The 21,319-nt window shown below is 38.4% G+C and overlaps 3 protein-coding genes across 4 annotated transcripts; all 3 read left to right on the forward strand.

Moving 5' to 3' along the window:
* Positions 1–828: 828 nt before the first annotated feature.
* Positions 829–4,839, forward strand: LOC103935887 (replication factor C subunit 2). Its single transcript, XM_009345702.3, has 12 exons — positions 829–978; positions 1,075–1,153; positions 1,255–1,334; positions 1,730–1,852; positions 1,952–2,021; positions 2,092–2,165; positions 2,596–2,716; positions 2,833–2,895; positions 3,481–3,540; positions 3,986–4,111; positions 4,210–4,293; positions 4,443–4,839. Exons 1-12 carry the CDS (start codon positions 935–937, stop codon positions 4,536–4,538), a joined length of 1,020 nt encoding a protein of 339 aa, XP_009343977.1. The 5' UTR covers positions 829–934; the 3' UTR covers positions 4,539–4,839.
* Positions 4,840–6,601: 1,762 nt separating this feature from the next.
* Positions 6,602–7,430, forward strand: LOC103935886. The gene has a single exon (XM_009345701.3). It carries the CDS (start codon positions 6,659–6,661, stop codon positions 7,253–7,255), a length of 597 nt encoding a protein of 198 aa, XP_009343976.1. The 5' UTR covers positions 6,602–6,658; the 3' UTR covers positions 7,256–7,430.
* Positions 7,431–16,764: 9,334 nt separating this feature from the next.
* On the forward strand, positions 16,765–19,776 carry LOC103935884 (pentatricopeptide repeat-containing protein At1g77405). 2 transcript variants are annotated; one of them, XR_007254909.1, is made up of 2 exons: positions 16,765–19,441; positions 19,563–19,776. XR_007254909.1 is itself a non-coding variant. In XM_009345700.3 (1 exon), the coding sequence occupies exon 1, from the start codon at positions 17,094–17,096 to the stop codon at positions 18,426–18,428; it is 1,335 nt and encodes a 444-aa protein (XP_009343975.1). In that variant the 5' UTR covers positions 16,765–17,093; the 3' UTR covers positions 18,429–19,506. The 2 variants fall into 2 exon arrangements, 1 of the variants encoding a protein (XP_009343975.1); XM_009345700.3 differs by lacking the exon at positions 19,563–19,776 and having other exon boundaries at positions 16,765–19,506.
* Positions 19,777–21,319: the final 1,543 nt, after the last annotated feature.

Raw genomic sequence — 21,319 nt, forward strand, 5'->3', positions numbered from 1 at the left:
GCAACAAAGAAAAGAAAAAAAAAAATCTCTTAATAATAGTTGATAATTCAAGAGAAATGCAAGTGATAATTAAAAAAGAATTTGGATCCCATCCAAATTCAAATTGTGGGAATCCTAGGGATCTTCATATATTAATCATTCATCTGTATCGTGTGATTATAAATGATTTAACTTTTTTATTTTAAATTAAACATAAATAGTACCTGAGAAAAACTGACTGCACGATATATGATGAATGATTAGGAAACAAAGTGAATCTGGAGAGGATCCACTTCTATTAAAAAAAGCGAGAAGTTGCAATGGTTGTTTGTTTCCACCAAAGAAAACATTGGGCTTAGACCACTCGCTAGTCCCTCACGCAAGTATAGTAAGGTTTTTTTTTTTTTTTTTTTTTTTTCTCTTGTCTTTATAATTAAATAAAGTTATTAGATGATTTTTGGTTAAAATGCAAAGTTTTAAATCTATTTTCATTAGTTTTCTTAATTTTTATTGGTTGAATTATTAGTGGAATAAGGAATCCAACATTAAAATTAATTAAAAATAAATTTGACTCTAATCACAAATGCTTCAAATTCAATTAGCAAATAACACTTCTATTGAAAAGATTTTTTATGCCAAATATGCACAGTGATATTCCAGCTAGAATTTTGACATCTCATTTGAATATGTTCTAGGCAGCTCCTTTCTGTTTGTGAAATAAATTAAAAAACTTAATAGCCGCACGATTTGCGTCCACTTTGAATTAACGGCCACGATGATGTGGTCAGCAGGCTCCCCATAGAAAGATCCGGAGAGGATCTAGACCTAATTAAATTGGTTTAATTGGACCTTAAAACAGTATCGTTTGCTGTTCCTCTTCCGTCCCCAAAGCGGGAAAAGCAAAAGCCCTACTGAGTATTGACGCGGGACTGCCTTTCTGAAAAACAAGACATCCATGGCGCCACTGGTTCAGAGCTCTCAACCATGGGTCGAAAAATAGTACAATTCCTCTCTCTCTCTCTCTCTCTGCAATTACATTCCAATTTAGGGCTTAATTTTGTTGATTTCAATTTTGAATGTTATGTAATTTGTCAGTCGGCCGAGGCAAGTGAAAGATGTGGCGCAGCAGGACGAGGTGGTCCGAGTCCTCACCAATACCCTCGAGACATCAAATGTAACATCCGTGAAGCTTCAATTTTCAAAACCCTAATGCACTTACTCCTATTTCTTCATCTGTTTAGTTCTGTGACTTGGGGTTTTTTGTTTTGTTTGCAGTGTCCTCACATGCTCTTCTATGGTCCGCCGGGTACCGGAAAAACCACCACCGCTCTCGCCATCGCTCACCAGCTTTTCGGGTTTGCCTCCTGCCCACTTTATTATTTATCTGAAATTCCAAAGATTGTGTATTTATGTGCTCTCAGCTCTTTAAAACTTGTTTTCCCAAATTGCATTGTATTTTGATGCCATGATTCTCGAAAGTCTTCAAATGGGTTGAGTGATTCTGAAATTCTTTCGGGCTGACTAGATTTAGATGGTACTAGGAGGGACCATGATGACTCTAGACATGGCTTTATGGTTTCTTATTATTTTCGGGTAGTTAAATTGAATGATGTTATTTGGGGTGTTTCAGCATACGACTGAGCACTATCTATCACATTTTACTCTGAATTCAAATTCTTTTGCATCGGGTTTTATTCATTATACGCATTGCTATAAAATTTTCACTGTTTTAATCACAATCTTTTTGCAGACCTGAACTCTACAAGTCTAGAGTGCTGGAGCTCAATGCAAGTGATGATCGTGGGATCAATGTTGTTCGGACAAAGATCAAAGATTTTGCTGCTGTTGCTGTGGGTCGTAATCAACGTCCAGGGTATATTCTCATATCCGAGAACTCTTATTTTCAATTTTACTCATATATTCTCCGTTTCCATTGTTTATGGGTATGTATTCCCTTTCCTCAATGCTGCAGGGGTTACCCGTGTCCACCATTTAAGATCATAATCCTTGACGAGGCAGATTCAATGACAGAAGATGCTCAGGCACGTTTGTTATCTCTTCATTGCCTAAAAAGTACTAGGAATGCCCTCTCACTTACTCTCTGCTATGCAGAATGCCCTAAGACGTACAATGGAAACTCACTCCAAAGTCACCCGATTCTTTTTTATATGCAATTATATCAGCAGGTGCACCTTCCGTACTTTTTTATTTGTTTAATTAGGCAATATGCAATTCCTTTTTATATGTTTGGTTCACTTAAACTTTTGGTAACCCAGTTTCTTCCTTTATTTTATTTTGGGGCGGGTTTGATAAAATACAGTTGAAACTTGGTTTTGTTTGGAGGGGTTTAGAAACCTTGATCATTTTCACTCTTGCATTGTAAGAGTATCCTGAGATGTCTGAGGGAACACAATTGTTTTTTAAAATACCTTCTTTAGGAACTGTTCGTGTATAATAATGTCTATGTAGGAAATGTCACTGAAATGCAGTGAAAGGAAGGTTTCAAATAATAACAGTTAATTTAAAATGTCTTTAGGTTCTGTCATTAAATTGTAATATACATGAATCAAGGGCAGGCTTTGCACTTGATGATCAATGAGTTTGTTGTTTTTGTAGGATCATAGAGCCACTTGCTTCGAGATGTGCAAAGTTCAGGTTTAAGCCACTTTCAGAAGATATCATGATCACCCGCGTATTGCATATTTGCCAAGAAGAAGGCCTTAACCTGGATCCAGAGGTGTGTACATCATAGCTGAAGTAGTGTACTGCATATTGTGGTTTGTTGAAAATGGAATCTTTGAATCAGTTTTGGGGTTTTGACATCCTCATACAAAGTGTTGATCTACATTGTAGGCCCTGTCAACACTAAGCTCTATCTCACAAGGTGATCTTCGTCGGGCTATTACATACTTGCAGGTAATTGGGGGTTAGTCAAGAAAAATTGACTCTTTTCTTGTTCATCTATTTTCTTCCGAAAGACTTGTTAGATAACCACCATCAGTATCTATTAAGGCTGTACTTCAGTAGTTTATACATTTTTGGCTGCTTAATTGATGATGTGTTTTTGTGAAGCATGATGTTAATTGAAATTGTGTTGGAAATTCTTTGGCTTTAAGCATCTTGAAAGTTTAGCACCCAACTTTTGGGTGTCCGGGAATGATGATATTGAGGAATATTGTTGAACTGATCAGTGATCACATTATCCCTAGTGCAAGTAAAATGCTTTGGTATTTTTGTTGTTTGTTAAAATGTTGTAGTTATATGAAATGCTCTTGGTTAGCCCAGTGTTAGTTAAACTTAATATATCCAACTACTTTGAGATTTTTCTCCCATTTCTGCGTTCATCTAAATTAGACCTTTACAGAAGTTTCGTGCTTCAAATTTTTTTCCTTTTTTTTTCCTTGTTACTAACGGACTTGTCCACATTGGTAAGGCATTAACATTAGATCCTGCTAAGTCTCTCATTGTTGAATTTTAAGTTGTACTTTCGAAATATTGCAGTCAGCTGCTCGCTTATTTGGATCTTCTATTTCTTCAAAGGAGCTGATTAGTGTGTCTGGGGTAAGTAACAAGACAGTTAAATTTGATGATGATATAGAAACTTGTTTCTTTATTTTTATGCATGTTAGGCAGTAACGTTAATGTTATATAGTTATAGCATACAACTATATGTAGTTGCAACAAATGAGAACATAGGTTTGCTTTGAGATTGAGCACAAGATGCTTGAAGTTATTTATTATAACTTATAACTTGAGCAACTGAAGAACTATATTGTAGCGGGTCGTTTATGTTCTTCTGACGTCTGTCATTTCCCACTGTTAGTCTCACGAAATTGGGGACTTAGGTACAGTGGAATCCTATGTCGGGAAATTTGTGTTTGATTCTAGCATTGAGCATTAAAATGAAATGGCCCCTCTTAAGGTTGAATGTGTTTGGCATCCCAAGGGGTTTTTGTTTACATCAAATCCCTGCTCCATCCTGATGTCCAATAATTGCGTTCTTCAGGTAGTCCCGGAGGAAGTTGTCGAGGCATTCTTCTCTGCATGCAGGGGTGATAACTTTGACTTGGCAAACAAGGAAGTCAACAATGTAATTGCAGAGGGATATCCAGTCTCTCAAATGCTTTCACAGGTTTTAGTTTCACCCTTTTAATCGAATCACCTATTAGTTCAATATGATTGTCGTCATCCATATGAAATACAGCAAAAGTAATACAAGATTGCTTCTAGTTATTTGAGGTGGTGGTTCAGGCAGATGACATATTAGATGAACAGAAGGCTAGAATATGCAAGAAATTGGGCGAAGCAGATAAGGTAAGACAGGTTAACTACCTTTCATAGGCATGTCATATGTTGTGCAAAGTTTTAATTTAGCTTATTAAGTTCGATTAATCAGTATCTTAATAAATTAAGGCAGGCCTATCTTGTGCAAAATTTTAATTGAGCTCCTATTTATGATGCAGTGTCTTGTGGATGGGGCTGACGAGTACTTGCAGCTGCTTGACGTGGCCAGCAGTATGATGCGAGCTGTTTGTAACATGCAGGAAGATTTCTCTTAGGAATGCTGAGCTAGTTTTCGGGTTAGTTTCAGAACCCAAATGCAGATTGATCCGTATGCGGCTAGATCTGGTAGAACCAAGATGCTTAAATTCCGAAAAAATTGTTATGTTGTGAAATAGACCAACCACTTGCTGATAGTTATTTTCGGCTTAACACGCCATAGCTAATTAATTGGAATTAGCAGAGCATTAGGTGGAAAACATGATTAAGGGGTAATGATTATGATTTCTAGAAGAAACATGATTTGAGTCCTTTCACGTTTGGACAATGAAACGGCCGGTCACCCTTATTGGAAATGTACACCATCTTTTGTCCGGGAAATTGGACCGAGATTGCGGGGCAAAAGGAGAGATTTTCACGTACTAGAACACGGTCGCGTAATGTTATAGTTTGAGTGGAATAATAATTCCATATGATGGTGTTTCGAGCCGATCCAAATATTATTCAGGACAAAAATCCGTGAAGGAGCTAAAATTTACTTAAAAGAGTCGCGTAATGTTATAGTTTGAGTGGAATAATAATTCCATATGATTGTGTTTCGAGCAGATCCAAATATTATTCAGGACAAAAATCCGTGAAGGAGCTAAAATTTACGTAAAAGAGTCACGAGAATGAATATCATGGAAACGTAGGCAACTTTCTTCCATGGCTAACTGTGAACCCGTGTCCCAAAGTGTCACAACCAACCATGCGTCAATAAATTCTATCCTCAGCTATTTGCCCGTGAAGTATCTTCTTTAATAAATACAAGAAAGAATAGGGAAGGTTGAAATCAAAGGACCTGGCTTCTCTGCCTTCTCAATTACACTCATATCTTCTCCTATTTGTGCAGTCATGGTTAAGCCACGTTAACATTTTATATCATTATTGCCTTTTGTTTTATTATCTCTATAAAATAAATCAATATAAAATATCGACGTGGTTTAACCGTGACCGCACAAAATAAGAGGGGATGAGAGTGTATGGGAATTGGGAGGGCAGAGAAGCCGGGTTCAAAATCAAATACTCACTTTAAGTGTTGTTTTTAGAAGTAGGGGTAGAACTGTTTATGTTTTTTGAGATCCATGATTTTGACAATTTATTTATTTATTTACCAAACACAATTTTAGCCCTAGCTTTTTTAAAAAGCTATTTTTAAAATAATTTCAGCAATACCAAATCAAACTTAAGTTACAAAATTTTAAGAGTAATGCTAGGTAGATCAAACCAAACTTGTAAACCATATGATGTGTCACTAATAGAAAATGAGCATGTTAATCAATACTTAAGTAATAATTCAATTGTAAATGACCACATCAAACGGTTTAACAAATTTAATTTAAAAGTTTGGTCTCATTAACATTCATCATAAATGTTTTCTTAGTTACCAGATGACAAATGAATGCGCACTCCTATTAGTGTTCATTTAATTGACATCAAAGGAAGGTTGATAATAAAAATATTAAAAAAAAATACATCTATATTTCTCCACTTGAGATATCAAATTTAAAAGTGATGAAGTGATCACGGAAACGGAACTCGATGTGGTTTTATGAGAGTCGATAGTGTTTTAATTTCCCTCCAAATGCGCCTGAAAATGGAAGCACATGTTATAGTGACTCATTCAATTGCGTGGTGGCGATTTTCTCAACTCCACATCAACAAGCAAAAAAGTCAGAGCACGATTGAATTATCCTTTTGGCATTTTTCCAATTTTCTTGGGTTCTATAATTAGAATTCTCAATTTATTTGATATATTTGGATAATTAAGTAATTTTATATTAATGATTTTTCATTTATTTTTTTATTTATGAATGATATTCAAATACATATTAAAGACTTGTATAATTCTAGTTATAAAATTTATTCACTAAAAACTCGATATTGGTAAGAAGTGAGATATGTGCATTCTCTATAATACACAATTATTATCCAATTAATAATATCACGTGTCGTTGTGAAAGAATTCATTTAAAGTCAAGTACGTGATTGGATTGGACCCTCCTTAGGATGGCCCACCTACCCAACTTAATGCCTCTGATCCCGGCGGGACCAACCTTCAATTTTCTTCAATTCCCCGCACTCCCTCCTCTATATATTCCTCTCGGTTGCAGAAATTTATCATAGAAAATTCAAAAAAATGGCAGTAGATGATTACGATGACCATTCTTTCACTAAACCAGGAGCAATCCCATTTCAGTGGGAAATTAAACCCGGCGTCCCCAAAATCCAATACCAACAACAAAAACAATTACCGCCACAGACGCCGCCGCCGTCACGGTCGCATTCTCACAAACACCTTCAGCTCAAACCCCCGCCATCTGGGTCAATCTTTCTGCCTCCGCCGGAGCCCCACACTCGGACCCGCTCCTTCCGCTCCCCTTCAGCTTCTCGAACCCGGTCCGAGCGCTGGCGGTTTGAGCAACCCAATAACTTCCTTTCAAGACGATCAGAAGCCATTTCGTCGGCCGGTTGCTTTATGTCTCCTCTTCTGAGGGGGAAACCGAGCAGCAAGAGCAAAAGGGGGAGCGGTGGTGCTAGGACGGTGCCTGTACCCGAGTCCGAACCCGATTACACTTTGGACCTTGAGACACTGGCGCGGTGGTCTGTGTCGTCTCGGAAAACGCTGCTCTCGCCGTTCCGTTACTCACCCGCGTCGACGTCGTCTTACTCGTCTAACAGGTCTTCCCCGCGACCCGTTAGTGACGCTGAATGGGCCGGGTTCGGACTCTTTTGAATGGGCTATAAATGGGATATGTAATATCCAGGGCAAGGTGGGTATTTGGCTGTTGGGTAGCTTTAGCTCTCTGGTCATACAAGACTAAGAAGAGTACTTTGAACTTTTATTTTTCTTTCCAAATGTTCTCAAATATCACTATTAATGTAATAAATAGCGCTATTTCTAGTGAGTATGTTTGATTGTGGTCATGAAGTATGATAAAATTCTCATAGACTGGGATTGGAAGAGTTAGATAATCGTGATTTGTCATCAGTTATCTCTTTTTTTTAAATAAGTAAGAAAAAAACAAATAGCGCTATTTTATTATGTATATCGGTAATTCAGTATGTTAATGACAAATATTTTGTTGAACTTAAGATCTCACTTATAAGTGAAGAAAAATGCCATTAAATCGTAATATTAAATAATTTTTTTTTTCTTATTAGAGGCAAAGATCACAGGTTTTGTTGATACTGGATCTTGGATGTAGTTGTGTGGATTGGAATATGCGAGGGAGGACTTTTCTTTATAATTTTATAATTTTTTTTACAAATAAATAGATAAAGATGAAAGATGTTTTGCGAATAATTTAAGTCATTCAGTATTATGGTTTGATAATATTCTTCTTCATTTATAAGTGAGAGGTTTTAGGTTTGAATCTTGTGAATAATGAATTCGATGCCAAATTAAGTTGTTAATTGTATGACTTTGCCAAATTTCTCTTCCCCTTACTGTAAAATATATTATTGTACTAAATTTTTTTTAAATATTTTCAAGAAAATTCCCACAATCTGTGCAAAAGATGTTGGGTGTGAAAGAAATCGATGGAGACACTAAGTTGGCTTTGTTTGTAAAGATAACTTTTGCTTTTGGATTTAATAGCATTCTGCCATTAAGAAAGAGGGAACTTCAAAGAAAAACTTCGGGTACTATTTACTTTAACAAAAAATCACATTTTTACATTAAAAAATCGATTATGGTACTATTCAATTTACCCTTTATTTTGTTATTATCGTTAAAACTCAAAGTTTTCAAACCCTTTTCATTAGTTTTCCTTAATAAAAATGCTTATAAATGAGTGAGGCAAAACCTACGTCATAAGCATGATCTATATAAGGCAAATTTAGTAAATAATAACACACAATTAGAGAGGAAAAACAACTCATTACTTGAACTAAACATATGCTCGTCAAGGAATTTCTGATGATGAGCTTTATTGCAACATGTCGAAAGTATAAGGCTCGTCTTCGGAAAAGTGATGTGGTAAAAACTAGCACACAAATTAAACCTTATAATTTTAGATGATTGTAGTATGAGCAAGTAGGGATCGTTCTAGGCCGGGGATTAGGAGGGATTCTAATCAACACAAATTAAACTTAAAAACTGAAAACTAAGCTAGACTAACACAAAAGAAGAATTGAGGGGGCTTTTTGACGAATTTTAAGAAACAAAAGTAAATAGCAGCAATTAAATTGAATGCAACATATGCACATGAAACATATGCACATAAATCGATTTCTCGTTATTCTTTCTATAAACCATGAATGACAATATCCCAAATTAATTGTGAATGCACTAATTAATTCTCAGACTTTCCTAAGTTCATTGAATTGGACTCAGCGACGCAACCAAATTATCCTTCTCAAGTTCCCTAACTATGAAAAGCATGATAGAGACACATATCAAAGGTCATTAAATTCTGTGAAAATCATAAGTATTGACAAAACATTCGTAACTATGAAAAACATGATACTCATGCCAAGAATTTACTTAACTCAATCATGACTAGTGACTTTTACTACTTATAAATATAAGTTCATAACGATTAGGTGAAATTCCCTTATATTCTAGCATCAAACCCCTGTATGCAAACTAAGTATGCATCCTTAATAAACATACAAGAATAAGTTATCTATAAAGTAGATAAGTAAATCGCATTCGTGTTTTATGAAACAATAACTGGATGTAATCAATTCATATAAAACATATGTTCATGGCTTCGGATTCTCCTCTAGCTAAAAAGAAATTTAGTTACGCATGTTCAACATAACTGAAAAACAATCTAAAGTAAACATTAAAACTAAACAAGGATAGAAAGAACTTTGAAAACTCCAATGGTTGAATGGTAGGTTATGGCACAATCTCTCCCTTTGGCTCTTGCAGGTTGCGGCACCAATTTGGAATAGAACATGTGACACCAATTTTTCTCCCCCTTAATTGCTGCGGTATAAATACATATATATAAGGTAGGGTTCAGCAGAAACCAAGGAGAAAAAGGATTAGGACGTTTGAATGGATTATGACTCCTATAATCAGATGGGAAGTATTTAGAATAGGATAAGGACTCATTTTGCAGCTGGAGATAATATGAGATAATGTTGGATAAAGTGGAATAATGTTTGGATAAGATAAGATAAGTTTAGATAAGATAAGTTTGGATAAGGTTGGATAAGATTATGTCTTTCCTTGTCTTCCAAGCTTCCAAATTTGATTCCTCCAGATTTTAGCACATATTTAGCACATGTTAAACACCAAAAACGTCCAACCCCACTGCTCCACATGCATGCTATCCAATCCAAATCCAAAACTGCTCCAAATTGCTCCATTTAGCCATTTATTGTCATCTTTACCAATTGGACCTACAATAATACAAAATTAACTTAAATCACTATAATAAATGAAAATTAACTAAATAAATGCAAAGAAATAAGATAACAAAGTCGCAAAAATATGCTCCTATCAAAAAGTCCAATAACCTCGCAACCTAGGGACCATCGAACTCGAATGCCACATTGGCAAATTTTTAGCTTTGTATTTTACTCGAGTCTTTTTGAGATATTTTATCAAACATCTTGTTTTAATATGGTTACGTACAACTGTTGAATAAATATTAGTCAATTTCTTGAAGTAAGCAATTGTGGGAAATTACACTGGACTCTAGGCAAAATTACATGTTGTAATTGCTAGGGCCCGTTCCTTTCACTTAGGAGAGAGATGTATATCCATTGTCATAGTTCCAAGTCAGAGTGAGTCAATTATCACAGAGGGATTGAGTCTGCAAAGTATGAACTCTCCTTGTCCTCCTTAAGCTTTGTAACAGCAGTGTCGGGGGCGACCCCTTAGCATTGTTGCAGCGTCTTTCTTCTTGTACCTCCCTACACTGCTTGGCCTCAATTCTACCTAATCATTTGCTTGCTTCACTGTAGGTTTTTATTGTACGTTTGGCATTTTTGCCCTGGTAATGAACCTTCCAGTTTCCAAACAAAAAAAAAAAGTACCAACTCGCCGTACAAGCTCCAACCATGATAAGATCCAAATCTTAGTCCTTATTCAACCTTAACCGATATACAGAAATGGGGGTGGAAGGAAGAAGAAGGAGCAGAACTTCAACTTGTTCTCATGAGAAAGCTCCAAATACCTAGTAATAGGGTGTCAACTCCCTCCCTTGACTGATGGATTCAACTCTTTCTCACGAGAAAGCTCCAAATACCTAGTAATTGAGTTGATGGCATACTCCAACAAATTATCCATATTTGGTGGATTCAGGAGAAATGCTTTATCTACCACAGTTTCTACACCTGCTTTTCTAAGAAAGATTACTCTTTGAATTGCCATCAACCCATCTTTACAACATCTTCCAAAGGTGTAAGGGGAGGAAGCAAATCTCAGTAGCGATTTCTAGGAACCAGTAGTGACAATCGATTTGGATCTCTCCTTTTGAAATGAAAATATTTTAGAAGGCTGCATTGTCTTAGACTGCAAAAAGTGATTCACTGCTTCCTCAAAATGTAAGTCAAAAAGCAAGGGAAACCCCACTTGTGATGATCAAATGAGAGCATCCTTTGATAATTCGCCCTCGCACTCAAGATCCTCCACCAAGAAGATGGCTTCCTTGAAGTTCTTTTTTCTCAATAAATCTTTAATTTTCGATAGCAAACAACCTTGGCGGCGGTTGTAACAACGACAAGTTTTCCACTTCCATCTTCCTTATCTACAACAATGCAATGCCCTCCTACCCCTCCACCACCAAAAGTGATCTTTTGAATATCCTTTGCAAAACCCATATATGAAGATATCTCCCTAATAGAATCCAGGTTATTATGGAACACCAAGCTACCACCAACTGGCTGCCCATGTGCATTAGCTATGATGCCAACAGTGTCAAACTGCAAAAGCACATTCCATCCTTTACACAACAATTTATGCTGTGGCAGACTAGAAACATCCGGTAGTGAAAATACACTCTGTTTGATAACACATGATGTCACGCCTTGATCCCGACATATGTCCAGGATCAACACGCAACTGTCAGCTGTAGGGGGTGCGAGGAATACAAACATTATACACAAGGGAACTGATACTGAAATTCTTAAATACAAGTGGTGGGTTCTCTGTCACAAATACAACAAAGCTACACGCTCATAGGCTCTCAAAAAGAAAGTCCAAACGAAATACAATGAAGGATATACGAGCAACCTAACACTCCAAGCTTTCTGACCTCTGTCTGTTACCCCAAGGGCTCCTCGTATCAACTAAATTCTGTCACCTGCATAATCGCCCTTGCGCTGTGGGAATTGTGCATCGGGCAAATCAACAACTCGGATAAGCTGCGAAGCTCGTAGAGTGACAATAATGTGACAGCTCGTCTCAGATTTTTCATACCGTAGAGGTGAAATAACGGTTTTGCCCCTAATGGATAATTGTTGTTTATGTGGTTGCTTTGAGTATTTGGTTGGCTGCATCTCAGCCACACATCCATCATCATTCTCATCACCCTCTCATGTTTACCCTCTCTATCCCGTATCCTTGTCTCTCTCTCTCTCTCTCCCCCTTTCCTTTCTTCCTTGTACGGACAAGAACCAAAGGGCTCGAAAACATTACGGATCGTGGAAGAAAATGGTACCTTTGTGCTCGTGAGGTTCTTAGGAGTTCAACCATACCCATTTCAGGTAAGTGAACCTTCGTTTTCATGTCAAACCCGAGAGGTTCATTTCGGGGTACTATTCATGCACACGTAAATTCATGTATTTTTGGGAATTTCAAGCTTGCAGGAAGCTTGGTGAGGTCCTTAGGAAGCTCGAGGTGGTTCGTTTGAAGGTTTTGGACGTCGGGATCGTGAGTTGCAGGTTTGGCCGGATTTTGTGGAGTTTTTCCAGCAAGATCTCGTTGGTTTTAGTGCTTGAAAGTGGTAAGGATTTGTTCCTCTAGTTGTAAGCTTCATTTTGGTACCAATTTCGTGAAATTTGGGTGAAAAACGAGTGAGATGTGAAGTTTGGAAAATTTCCCGATTTTCCGACGACGGCGACGACACCGGAGGTTGGCTGGAGAAGATGACGGAATATTTCGTCCGTTTAGACGGAATATTCCTAATGGCGTTAGGTTAACTTTAGCGGAATCTGTCAGAGTTAACGAAATATTCCTGACGGCGTTAACTGACGCCGTCAATGTGCCAGGCACGTGCCTGCGAGTGGGCGGCGCGTGTGGCCGTGCCTTAGCTGGCGCGTGGGGGTGCGTGCGGTGTCAGAAAATTATTTTAAAAATATGGGGATGTTCATGAGGTTGAGTAGATCACGTTGGTGTATTCATACACCCACATTTGAGCATTGTATGAGAAGTTATTACCTAGTTTGGGTTATATGCTTTAAATTAACGTTTTTATTGTTTCACATATAGGTGAGACCTATCCCGAGGACGAGTGCGGTCACTCAAGACAAGGGGGTTATGACCCTTCTACATACCAGTGAGTGGGCTTTTGGTTTTCCATATATACCTATATACTTGTGTTTTTCCCAGAAAGTGAAATGAAGCGTCTATATGTTTTATATGCCATGCATTATGTTTGCTCGTTTAATTATGCATTATTAGTTGCATATATATATATGTTTGGTGCTGCGGATGCATAGGTAAGTGCCCTGTAAGTTATGGTTTATGTTTATGTTTAGTAGTGATTTGTGATGCATAGAGAGCTCATAACCTGCACCCCCGGTGTTAGTGCTCCAGCCCAGAGTAGGGCACAGTCCTTCACGTGATGTTCACCTCCCACACCACACGCTCATCTTGGATCCAAGTTAGGTGCACAGTCCTGTCGTACAGGCCACTTTAGGTGGTTTCGACTCGTAGGTGACCCACGACTATTCGCCCAGTCTTCACGTGATTGTAGCACTTGAGCATATTTATTTTACACCCAGTCCTGTCGTACAGACCGCTTTAGGTGGTTTCGACTTGTGTGCAGGTATAGTTAGTGAGTTGTGGATTGAGCTCTAGATTCAGCTGTACAGGTCACGTTAGGTGACTCCGGCTGACAAATTTCATGGCATTGATTTGACATTACCTGAGTACTTGCATTTCGTTTAAGGCATTCGACATGGCTTATTTCTGAGCATATTATATATCTATGTGCATATTCTATTTTCTGGGAAACTATACAGGTTTTACGGCGAGGGGTTAGTACTTTTGATATTGAAATGATTTTGAAAAGCTTTGTTTTTGCCCACTCACATTCTGTTTTGCGCCCCTCCAGGTTCTAGTTTGGATAGCTCTGTTGGTGACTCTCGAGGGATTCACGGCATATCTGACAGATTATCACCAGTGTAGGACCACCTTTGGGTGTATTTATTTAGTGTTTGTTTCTTCCGGACTGCACTAGGTCTTCCGTGCTCTGAATATTGTTTTTCACACTTACGCTTGCACGTGTATGTTTTACTTGGTGTATAGCTTGGTTTTTTTATTTATTCGTACTTTTATTATTATTTCTTAGCTTCCGCACTGTGCACATGGCTACGTCACTTCCACGTGACAGCCAACATTCCCTGATCTCGGTCGGGGTGTGTCAATAATCCGACGTACGTGATAATAAAAAACTAGTCCATCAATCACAGTTTATAAACAACATTCATAAAATCATAAACAATCCACTAAAAACCTTGAAGGAGTCACCCAGACATCCATCAGCCTTTCAAAATCAAACCATAAAGGTTATCAAATCTATGTTTCATAAATGCATTAAAAACTAGGGTTAGATTGACTCAGTTCAGCCAAAGCCTATCTCTTCTAAGCTTTCATATTCTATACCGAATCCATGGGATCAACGCAACAACAAAGACAAGGGATGCAATTTTGGACAACTCAACGAAATCTAACGAAAAATAGGTTTTGGACCACTCAACGGAGCTAAAAAGGATATGATTCCAGACTACTCAACGGTATTGCAAAGTAGGAGGGATTACAGACCACTCAAAAGAATCCATACAGGGTAGGGAACTAGACCACTCAACGGAACCTAGGTCCGAACCACTTAACGGAATTGAGCAAAATCCAAGGAACGTAACTCAAAACAGTTCAATGAAACAAGAAATGGTACAAGGTTCGATGCAACAACTCCCCATCCTCTACTAGCCCTCTCGTTTCATAAACATTTCAAACCACATTTCATAAACATTTCGAATATGCAAGTCAAATCACATTTCATAAAAGTAGGTCAATGGCTTAATATAAAAGTAATATTTAGTAGAAAACACATTTATAAAACCATGCCATATCTACTAATTAAGTATACTAGCATGGGGGTTTCATGGGTAACCACCATATCACATTTATTAAAGTCACTCACCTGGAGTCCGCGCTACAGCACCTAGAACAATATATTGAGGTGCCAAGTACAATCGTCGCTAAAAACAAAGTACAATTCTCATCGTCAAATATCTAGTGATAAAACACATAATCTTAGGTCGTACACATCCTCTAGGACATTCTAGATGGATTCGAAACATGTTGATCAAAAGTCAACCGTCGATCAATGGTCAACAATAGGGTCGACAACACTACGTAATTTAATCCGGAAGATCCGCCCACCAGATTTCCGTTCCGTAACTTTCTAAGGGTCACATTATGATTCAAGAACAACGTACTAAAATTTCATGTCGATCCGATGGTTGGCTTTCCTTCAATTGCGAAATTAAGTGGTGGCAAACTAGAGAACTAGGTTAACACAATGGAATTTCACTAAACGGATGCCAAAAATGTATTCGGGGCATCAAAATAAGCTAAGTCGAGAGAGATTGAAAGCGTGAACAGAGAAACAAAGAGAAAAGATATATGTTTTCAGAAGTATTGGAGGTGGGCCCCACCGGCACACCAAACAAAACCAAAAAATAAAACCACATGTGACTAAATAATGACAAATTACCAAAATACCCTCGGCATTCCAATGCTTGTAATCTTCGATATAGCTTAGAATTTCATGATGCTTTCACCACATGTTCGTATTGATGTGTACTATCGAAATATGCCAAGAAATGTGGTGAAACACAAAAGGGTCAAGTATGTCCTCTTAAAATTCTGTTTAGGCCAATAGGGGCATTTTTTCGTTCTTTTACTTATCGATAAAATTCTAAGCCGCAAATATAAACGGGTCGGAATTATGAAATACTGTGATTAAATGGTGAAATTTGGGGACGGGATTTCACACATGAAAACAAACTATATCCATTAAAAATACTGACAATTATCGAATTAGTGAGCCATATCCATTAAAAACAAACTAGATAGATATCCGTCCTGATAAATACTATGGCACATGTGTATTTATAGGGATCTTGAGTGTCTTTGTAGGAAAACTAATAATCTTCATCAAATCGGAAGACTATCTAGAAGGAAATTTAGGATAAGATTCTGATGCCTAGCTTGCAAACAAGCTTGGATGTCTCTCTCTCCTCTCTTTCTCTCTCTTCAAGTTATTTGATTTATGAGTGGTTTGTGGTTTTGAATTTTTCTTATTATTTTTAGGCACATTGAGCTTGTCTACGTTGAATTTTATCAATTAATCTGAACAAAGTTTTAAGTAGCAGTGCAGTTAATGCTCGAATCGAACCTGGACTAACAAGTAAAAGGCTTGTAGAATTAGGATTTCAGACTAAATATTGAACCCCAACCGGATTAGGCTCTTAGTGCACAATTAAGTTCTTCCTTAAAATAAAAAAAGTTTCTTGATCTGCTTTAGATGGTTGCAAACTTGCAATCCTTATAACCAAACATTGGTGAGCGTAATGTAGTTTTTCTTTTGGTGTACTTTCTGAATCTGTTAAGTGTTTATGACAGACTATTCCTCCGTCAGTTCATGAATCATCTGGCCTTTCTGACAAATCCGTCGTGGCTCTTAGAGATCCATTTGGAGGAAAATGGCCGGTGCAGATAGCAGCATGGAATAATAACAGAGCTAGAGATGGATCTTTGACACTTCATATGGCTCTAAAGAAAGGATGGAAACAGTTGTATGTTGTCAATAACCTGAAGGAGGGAAGCTTGAGTATTGCTTGAGGGCGGCTTGAGCACTGCTTGAGGTGTGTCGAAAAGCCAGCTACAAGATCGTGCGTGCTGAGGTTTTAGATGTCAACACAAACCAAAATGACGGAATTAGATCATAAGTGATGCATTGCAAAATAAAATTGATTTAATTTGACCTTCCACCGACTATAAACGGGCTAAATTGAAACTTTTAATTAAAGCATACAGAGTCATCAACTAACATAATGTATTTCATACACCGATGCATCGTACAATTTAATTCGAACTTGTAAGCAAGAAACTGCGACAATATTCGAGTGTCACACCTTTAATTTTCCCTTGAATGTTGGATGAGCCAAGCCCAACCGCCTGAACCCAACCAACCGAAAGCGCAACTAATTTTTCCTCATATATTTGATCTTCATATTTCACATTCCTCCCTCCCAGGAACTGCAACAACTCCATCAATGGCATCCCATCACACCCTCATCCCATCTAACCCAGAAACCATTTCCCACCACCGTTGATTCTCAACCAATCTCCCACGCAAAAGATCAACAGAAAATTTCAAAACATGTACAGTTCAAAACCTTTCAAACCCATAGTCAACCAAGTCCTCGCCGCCATGCTAAAAAACCAGCCCTTCGATTCCAATCTCGCCGCCTCCGCCGCCGCCTCTCAGCCGTGGACTGCGGACTCGGTTTCCCAAGTCCTAATCTCCATACCCAGATTCTTCTTCCAGTCCCCCCGCTCCGTCGGCCGCCAAACCGGGTTCCGCCACCGCGCTCCATTGAAGCAACGCAACCTCAGGCAAGAATCTTACAAATTCCACAACAACGTGCTCGTTCTCGGCCCGGCAGCCCACAGAGATCTCGACAAAGTTCAGCTCGGGTCGGACAAAGCACTCGAATTCTACTACTGGGTCGAAACCCGTTGCAGGTTTGCCCACAACGAACGGACTTGCAGGGAGATGGCGATTGTTTTGGCCAGAGGGAATAGGTTGAAAGCCCTTTGGGATTTTCTCAAAGATATGTCGAAGAGGGTGAGCGGCGGGCTTGTTACCACAGAGAGCGTTACCTGTTTGATAAAAGTCCTAGGAGAGGAAGGCTTGGTTAATGATGCATTGGCTGCTTTTTATAGAATGAAGCAGTTTCATTGCAAGCCGGATGTGTATGCTTATAACACCATTATTTATGCTCTTTGCAGAGTTGGGAATTTCAATAAGGCCCGGTTTTTGTTGGACCAGATGGAGTTGCCGGGGTTTAGATGCCCGCCGGATGTGTTCACTTATACGATTTTGATTAGTTCTTATTGTAGGTATGGTTTAGAGACGGGCTGTAGGAAGGCCATCCGGAGGCGGTTGTGGGAAGCCAACCACATGTTTCGGAATATGCTTTTCAGAGGTTTTGTTCCTGATGTTGTCACTTACAATTCTTTGATCAATGGTTGTTGCAAAACTTACCGGATTGAGAGGTCGTTGGAGTTGTTTGAAGATATGAACAAAAGGGGTTGTACCCCCAATCGGGTGACTTATGATTCGTTTATTAGGTACTATGCTGCAGTTAATGAGATTGATAAGGCTGTTGAAATGCTATGGAAGATGCAAAATTTGAAACACGGAATGCCTACTTCAAGTTCGTATACTCCAATCATTCATGCCTTGTGTGAAGCTGGAAGGATCATAGAGGCCCGAGATTTTCTGGTTGAGATGATTGATGGAGGCTCGATACCTAGAGAGTATACGTATAAATTAGTTTGTTATGCACTAAATTCAGCTGGAGAAGTCAATTTGCTTGATGATGATGTGCGTAAAACAATAAAAGACGGTATAGTGAGCAGGTATAGGCAGACAATGAAGGTGAAGCCAATGATGAGTCGCAAAGGATATGATAGCATGGTGGAAACTTGATTTAACGAAGAAACTAGTTATGTTAGAGCCCTACTTATTGATGATTCTTTTTATCATGCTACAAATCTGTGTAGCTGCTGTGCTGTTTAAGATGTGTTAAATGTTTGAAGCAATTTTCAGCCACTGTGAGTTGGAATCGCCGAGGCCTTAGGAATTGCAACATCTATTTTCCGAAAGGACTTGGCAAGTAGATAAACTCTTTAACTTTGGCTGTGTCAAGGAACATCTGCTAAATTTTAAATTCAAGGAATGATGGCCCTTCAAGTTGCTGATGAGCTGCAAGCTTAGGTTACTGGCCTAGACTATATGCTGGAGCTCCAGGAACATGATGATTGTGCTAAATTTTACTTTCAAAGAATGATGGCCCTTCAAGTTGCTCAGGAGCTGCAGGCTCAGGTTACTAGACTAGACGACATGCTGGAGCTCGTTAATCAGGAAGATTTTTGGCGTGATTTGTCTTCTGCTGTTATAATGGGGGAAGACTTGAACATTGTGCGACGAAGAAGAAAGTTAAGGTTGAAATTCGCCAACTTATGTCATGAAGTCTTTTCTGAGTTCTCACATTGTGGTAAATGGTCAGGTATTTGGAGAGTACATATTGCTTGGTTAGAGGGGATGGCGCTCCTCTTACGCACATGAATTTGAATCCACATGGCCGCAGTTTAGATTAAATTCTTCGTTTCCTCCACACAACAGAACAAGGAAGAAGAAGGAATAAAAGGACAAAACTTCTGGGCACTGCACGCTCTGCTTTTTCTGGTTGGATCTAGTGGTTTTCTACTGACACTTAAGTTTTGTATGCCGTGCAAGCTTCACACAAGGCAATGCAAGGGGCTGCATGGTTCACACCTAAACCCGTCAAATTTGATAGTTCTTCAGCGTCTCTGACTTCCCCTATAAAGATTGACAGCATATGAAGTGGTAGCTTTTTAGCTCTGAGTTCGATCTCTTCATTCATCCTTCCCAGTAGTTTATTTCCTGTTGCAAAACTTGAGAGTCCTGTCATTGTCACTGTAAGTAATTAGCTCGATCCATCGAGATTGATGATCGATCAGTAAAATTTGAAATTTCCCTCTGATTTTCTTTTTATCTCTTAATTACTAATTAATGAGAATAGATATGTTCTAACTGCAGCTCACACTGGTGGCATCGGCAAGGCAAAGACATGCTACTGCTTTACTTTCCGCCTCTATTTCGGTACTGGAACTCCGTCCTCCTGAACACACAAATGCCAAAATCTCTCTGTCAACTTGTCCAATCAGTTTTTTATTTTGAAAAAGGAAAAAGAATACATGATTGAAAGTGGATTTGTCTCCATAGGTCGAATATAAACTACGAATAAAATTTCATTAATTGAAACGAAGGAGTTCTACAAGTTTGCCGAGATGGCTACGTAACTCGTAAGATTATATTGTGACTAACTTATTGAAATAAACTAATATAAGCTCTATTATATAGTGAAAATTAAAACAAAATCCTAATCCTTAACAGGCAAGAAACTCTAATATCTTTAGCCCACAAGAATACCATGTATAATAATAACTAATTTTGCAAACAACTCCATCAAACTCATGGCGGTACACGTCGTACCGCCATGAGTTTGCCAACAAGTAGATGTGGATGCAAGCTCCGTTAGACAGACACGACAAGGCAAGCTCTGTTAGGTGGACACACAAGACAAGTGATTCAAGAGAGCTATTGAAGCAAACAATTCATGCGAGCAATTCGAATGAACAATTCAAGCGATTCAAGTAAATGAGCAATTCAAGCGATTCAAGTAAATGAGCAATTCAAGCAAACGGATTTGGCCAAACGATCTAATTAATAACCAGGTGCATAACGTCACTCGAATGGTCATTAGTCTAAGCACTCAAACGATCATCGTGTTGATGAGCAACGACAAGCTTCAAAAACTAGCCCAATAGCGCATACGTGGGCCCCAAAGACTTAAAAATGGCCAATTTTTTTCCTTCCGTTTTTTCTTCGTTTTTTTTTTTGTTTTTTGTTTTTAGTTTTTTTTTTGTTTTGAAAAACGTTCTTCTTTGTTTTTTGGTTTTCTTCTATGCGTACAAACAGGAGCAACAAGCTCCTTTTCTTCGCGGGTGTAGGATGGTGACGGATCCAGATGCGGGGTAACGGCGACTGGTGTGGGCAGCAATGCAACAAGGACGGAGACGGTCAGGAGAGGTTCAGGCCTAGGAGGCGAGGCTGGTCTCATGCTTCAGTGTGTTGGTGCTTAAGTTTCAGCAGCTGCTTTTGATCCAAGTTTCTTATTTCCTTTCAATTTCGAAGTGTTCGTTTTTAGTTTGTAATGTAGGGCTGAGATTAAAACAAAGCTAATAGGCTAGATGTGTGCCACAAGTCATAACAACTCACTTATGGTTGAGCATGTGCTATGCATGTGAGTGTGTGTGAGTTGGATAAGTGAGTGTGCCTCCAACGGCTATAACTCACTCTCCATTTCCATTCTCTTTGTAAGCATTAGTTCAGTTACATCTGAATTGAATTCAAGGAGCTACAACTCCAAGTTTCTTGACCTCCATTCTTTCATGCTCTTCTAGTAGAGATCATCATCTCATTAATTATTTGCTTGAACAAAATTGCTCTGATACCCTCATTACCCCACACACAGACCATAAAAAACTAACATGGTATCAGAGTCAGGTTTATCATTTTAATCTGGGTGTAAATATGTGATTTTTGTGTTCTTTAGCGAATTGCTTTCATCGAGCCTCATCTTGTAGATTTGTGTTTTGGAAACCTGTGAAAATCGGAGATCCAAGTCTAATATGGCTGGATTAACAAGTTCTGAGCTTCACACTTCAATTTTCAATGGTGAAAACTATGAATTCTAGGGAATCAAAATGCAAACAATTCTCAAGTCTAATAGA

Source organism: the organism of the source record quoted next, unplaced genomic scaffold (assembly GCF_019419815.1).
Source record: "Pyrus x bretschneideri cultivar Hongxiangsu unplaced genomic scaffold, Pyrus_bretschneideri_v1 Contig78, whole genome shotgun sequence".
In the NCBI taxonomy this organism is placed as follows: domain Eukaryota; kingdom Viridiplantae; phylum Streptophyta; class Magnoliopsida; order Rosales; family Rosaceae; genus Pyrus; species Pyrus x bretschneideri.

Coding starts and splice junctions, on each gene's coding strand:
- LOC103935887 (XM_009345702.3), top strand. CDS start 935: ATGGCGCCACTGGTTCAGAGCTCTCAACCATGGGTCGAAAAATA. Junction 2,717..2,832: donor GCCTTAACCTGGATCCAGAG/GTGTGTACATCA, acceptor TCTACATTGTAG/GCCCTGTCAACACTAAGCTC. Junction 2,896..3,480: donor GGGCTATTACATACTTGCAG/GTAATTGGGGGT, acceptor GAAATATTGCAG/TCAGCTGCTCGCTTATTTGG.
- LOC103935886 (XM_009345701.3), top strand. CDS start 6,659: ATGGCAGTAGATGATTACGATGACCATTCTTTCACTAAACCAGGAGCA.
- LOC103935884 (XM_009345700.3), top strand. CDS start 17,094: ATGTACAGTTCAAAACCTTTCAAACCCATAGTCAACCAAGTCCTCGCC.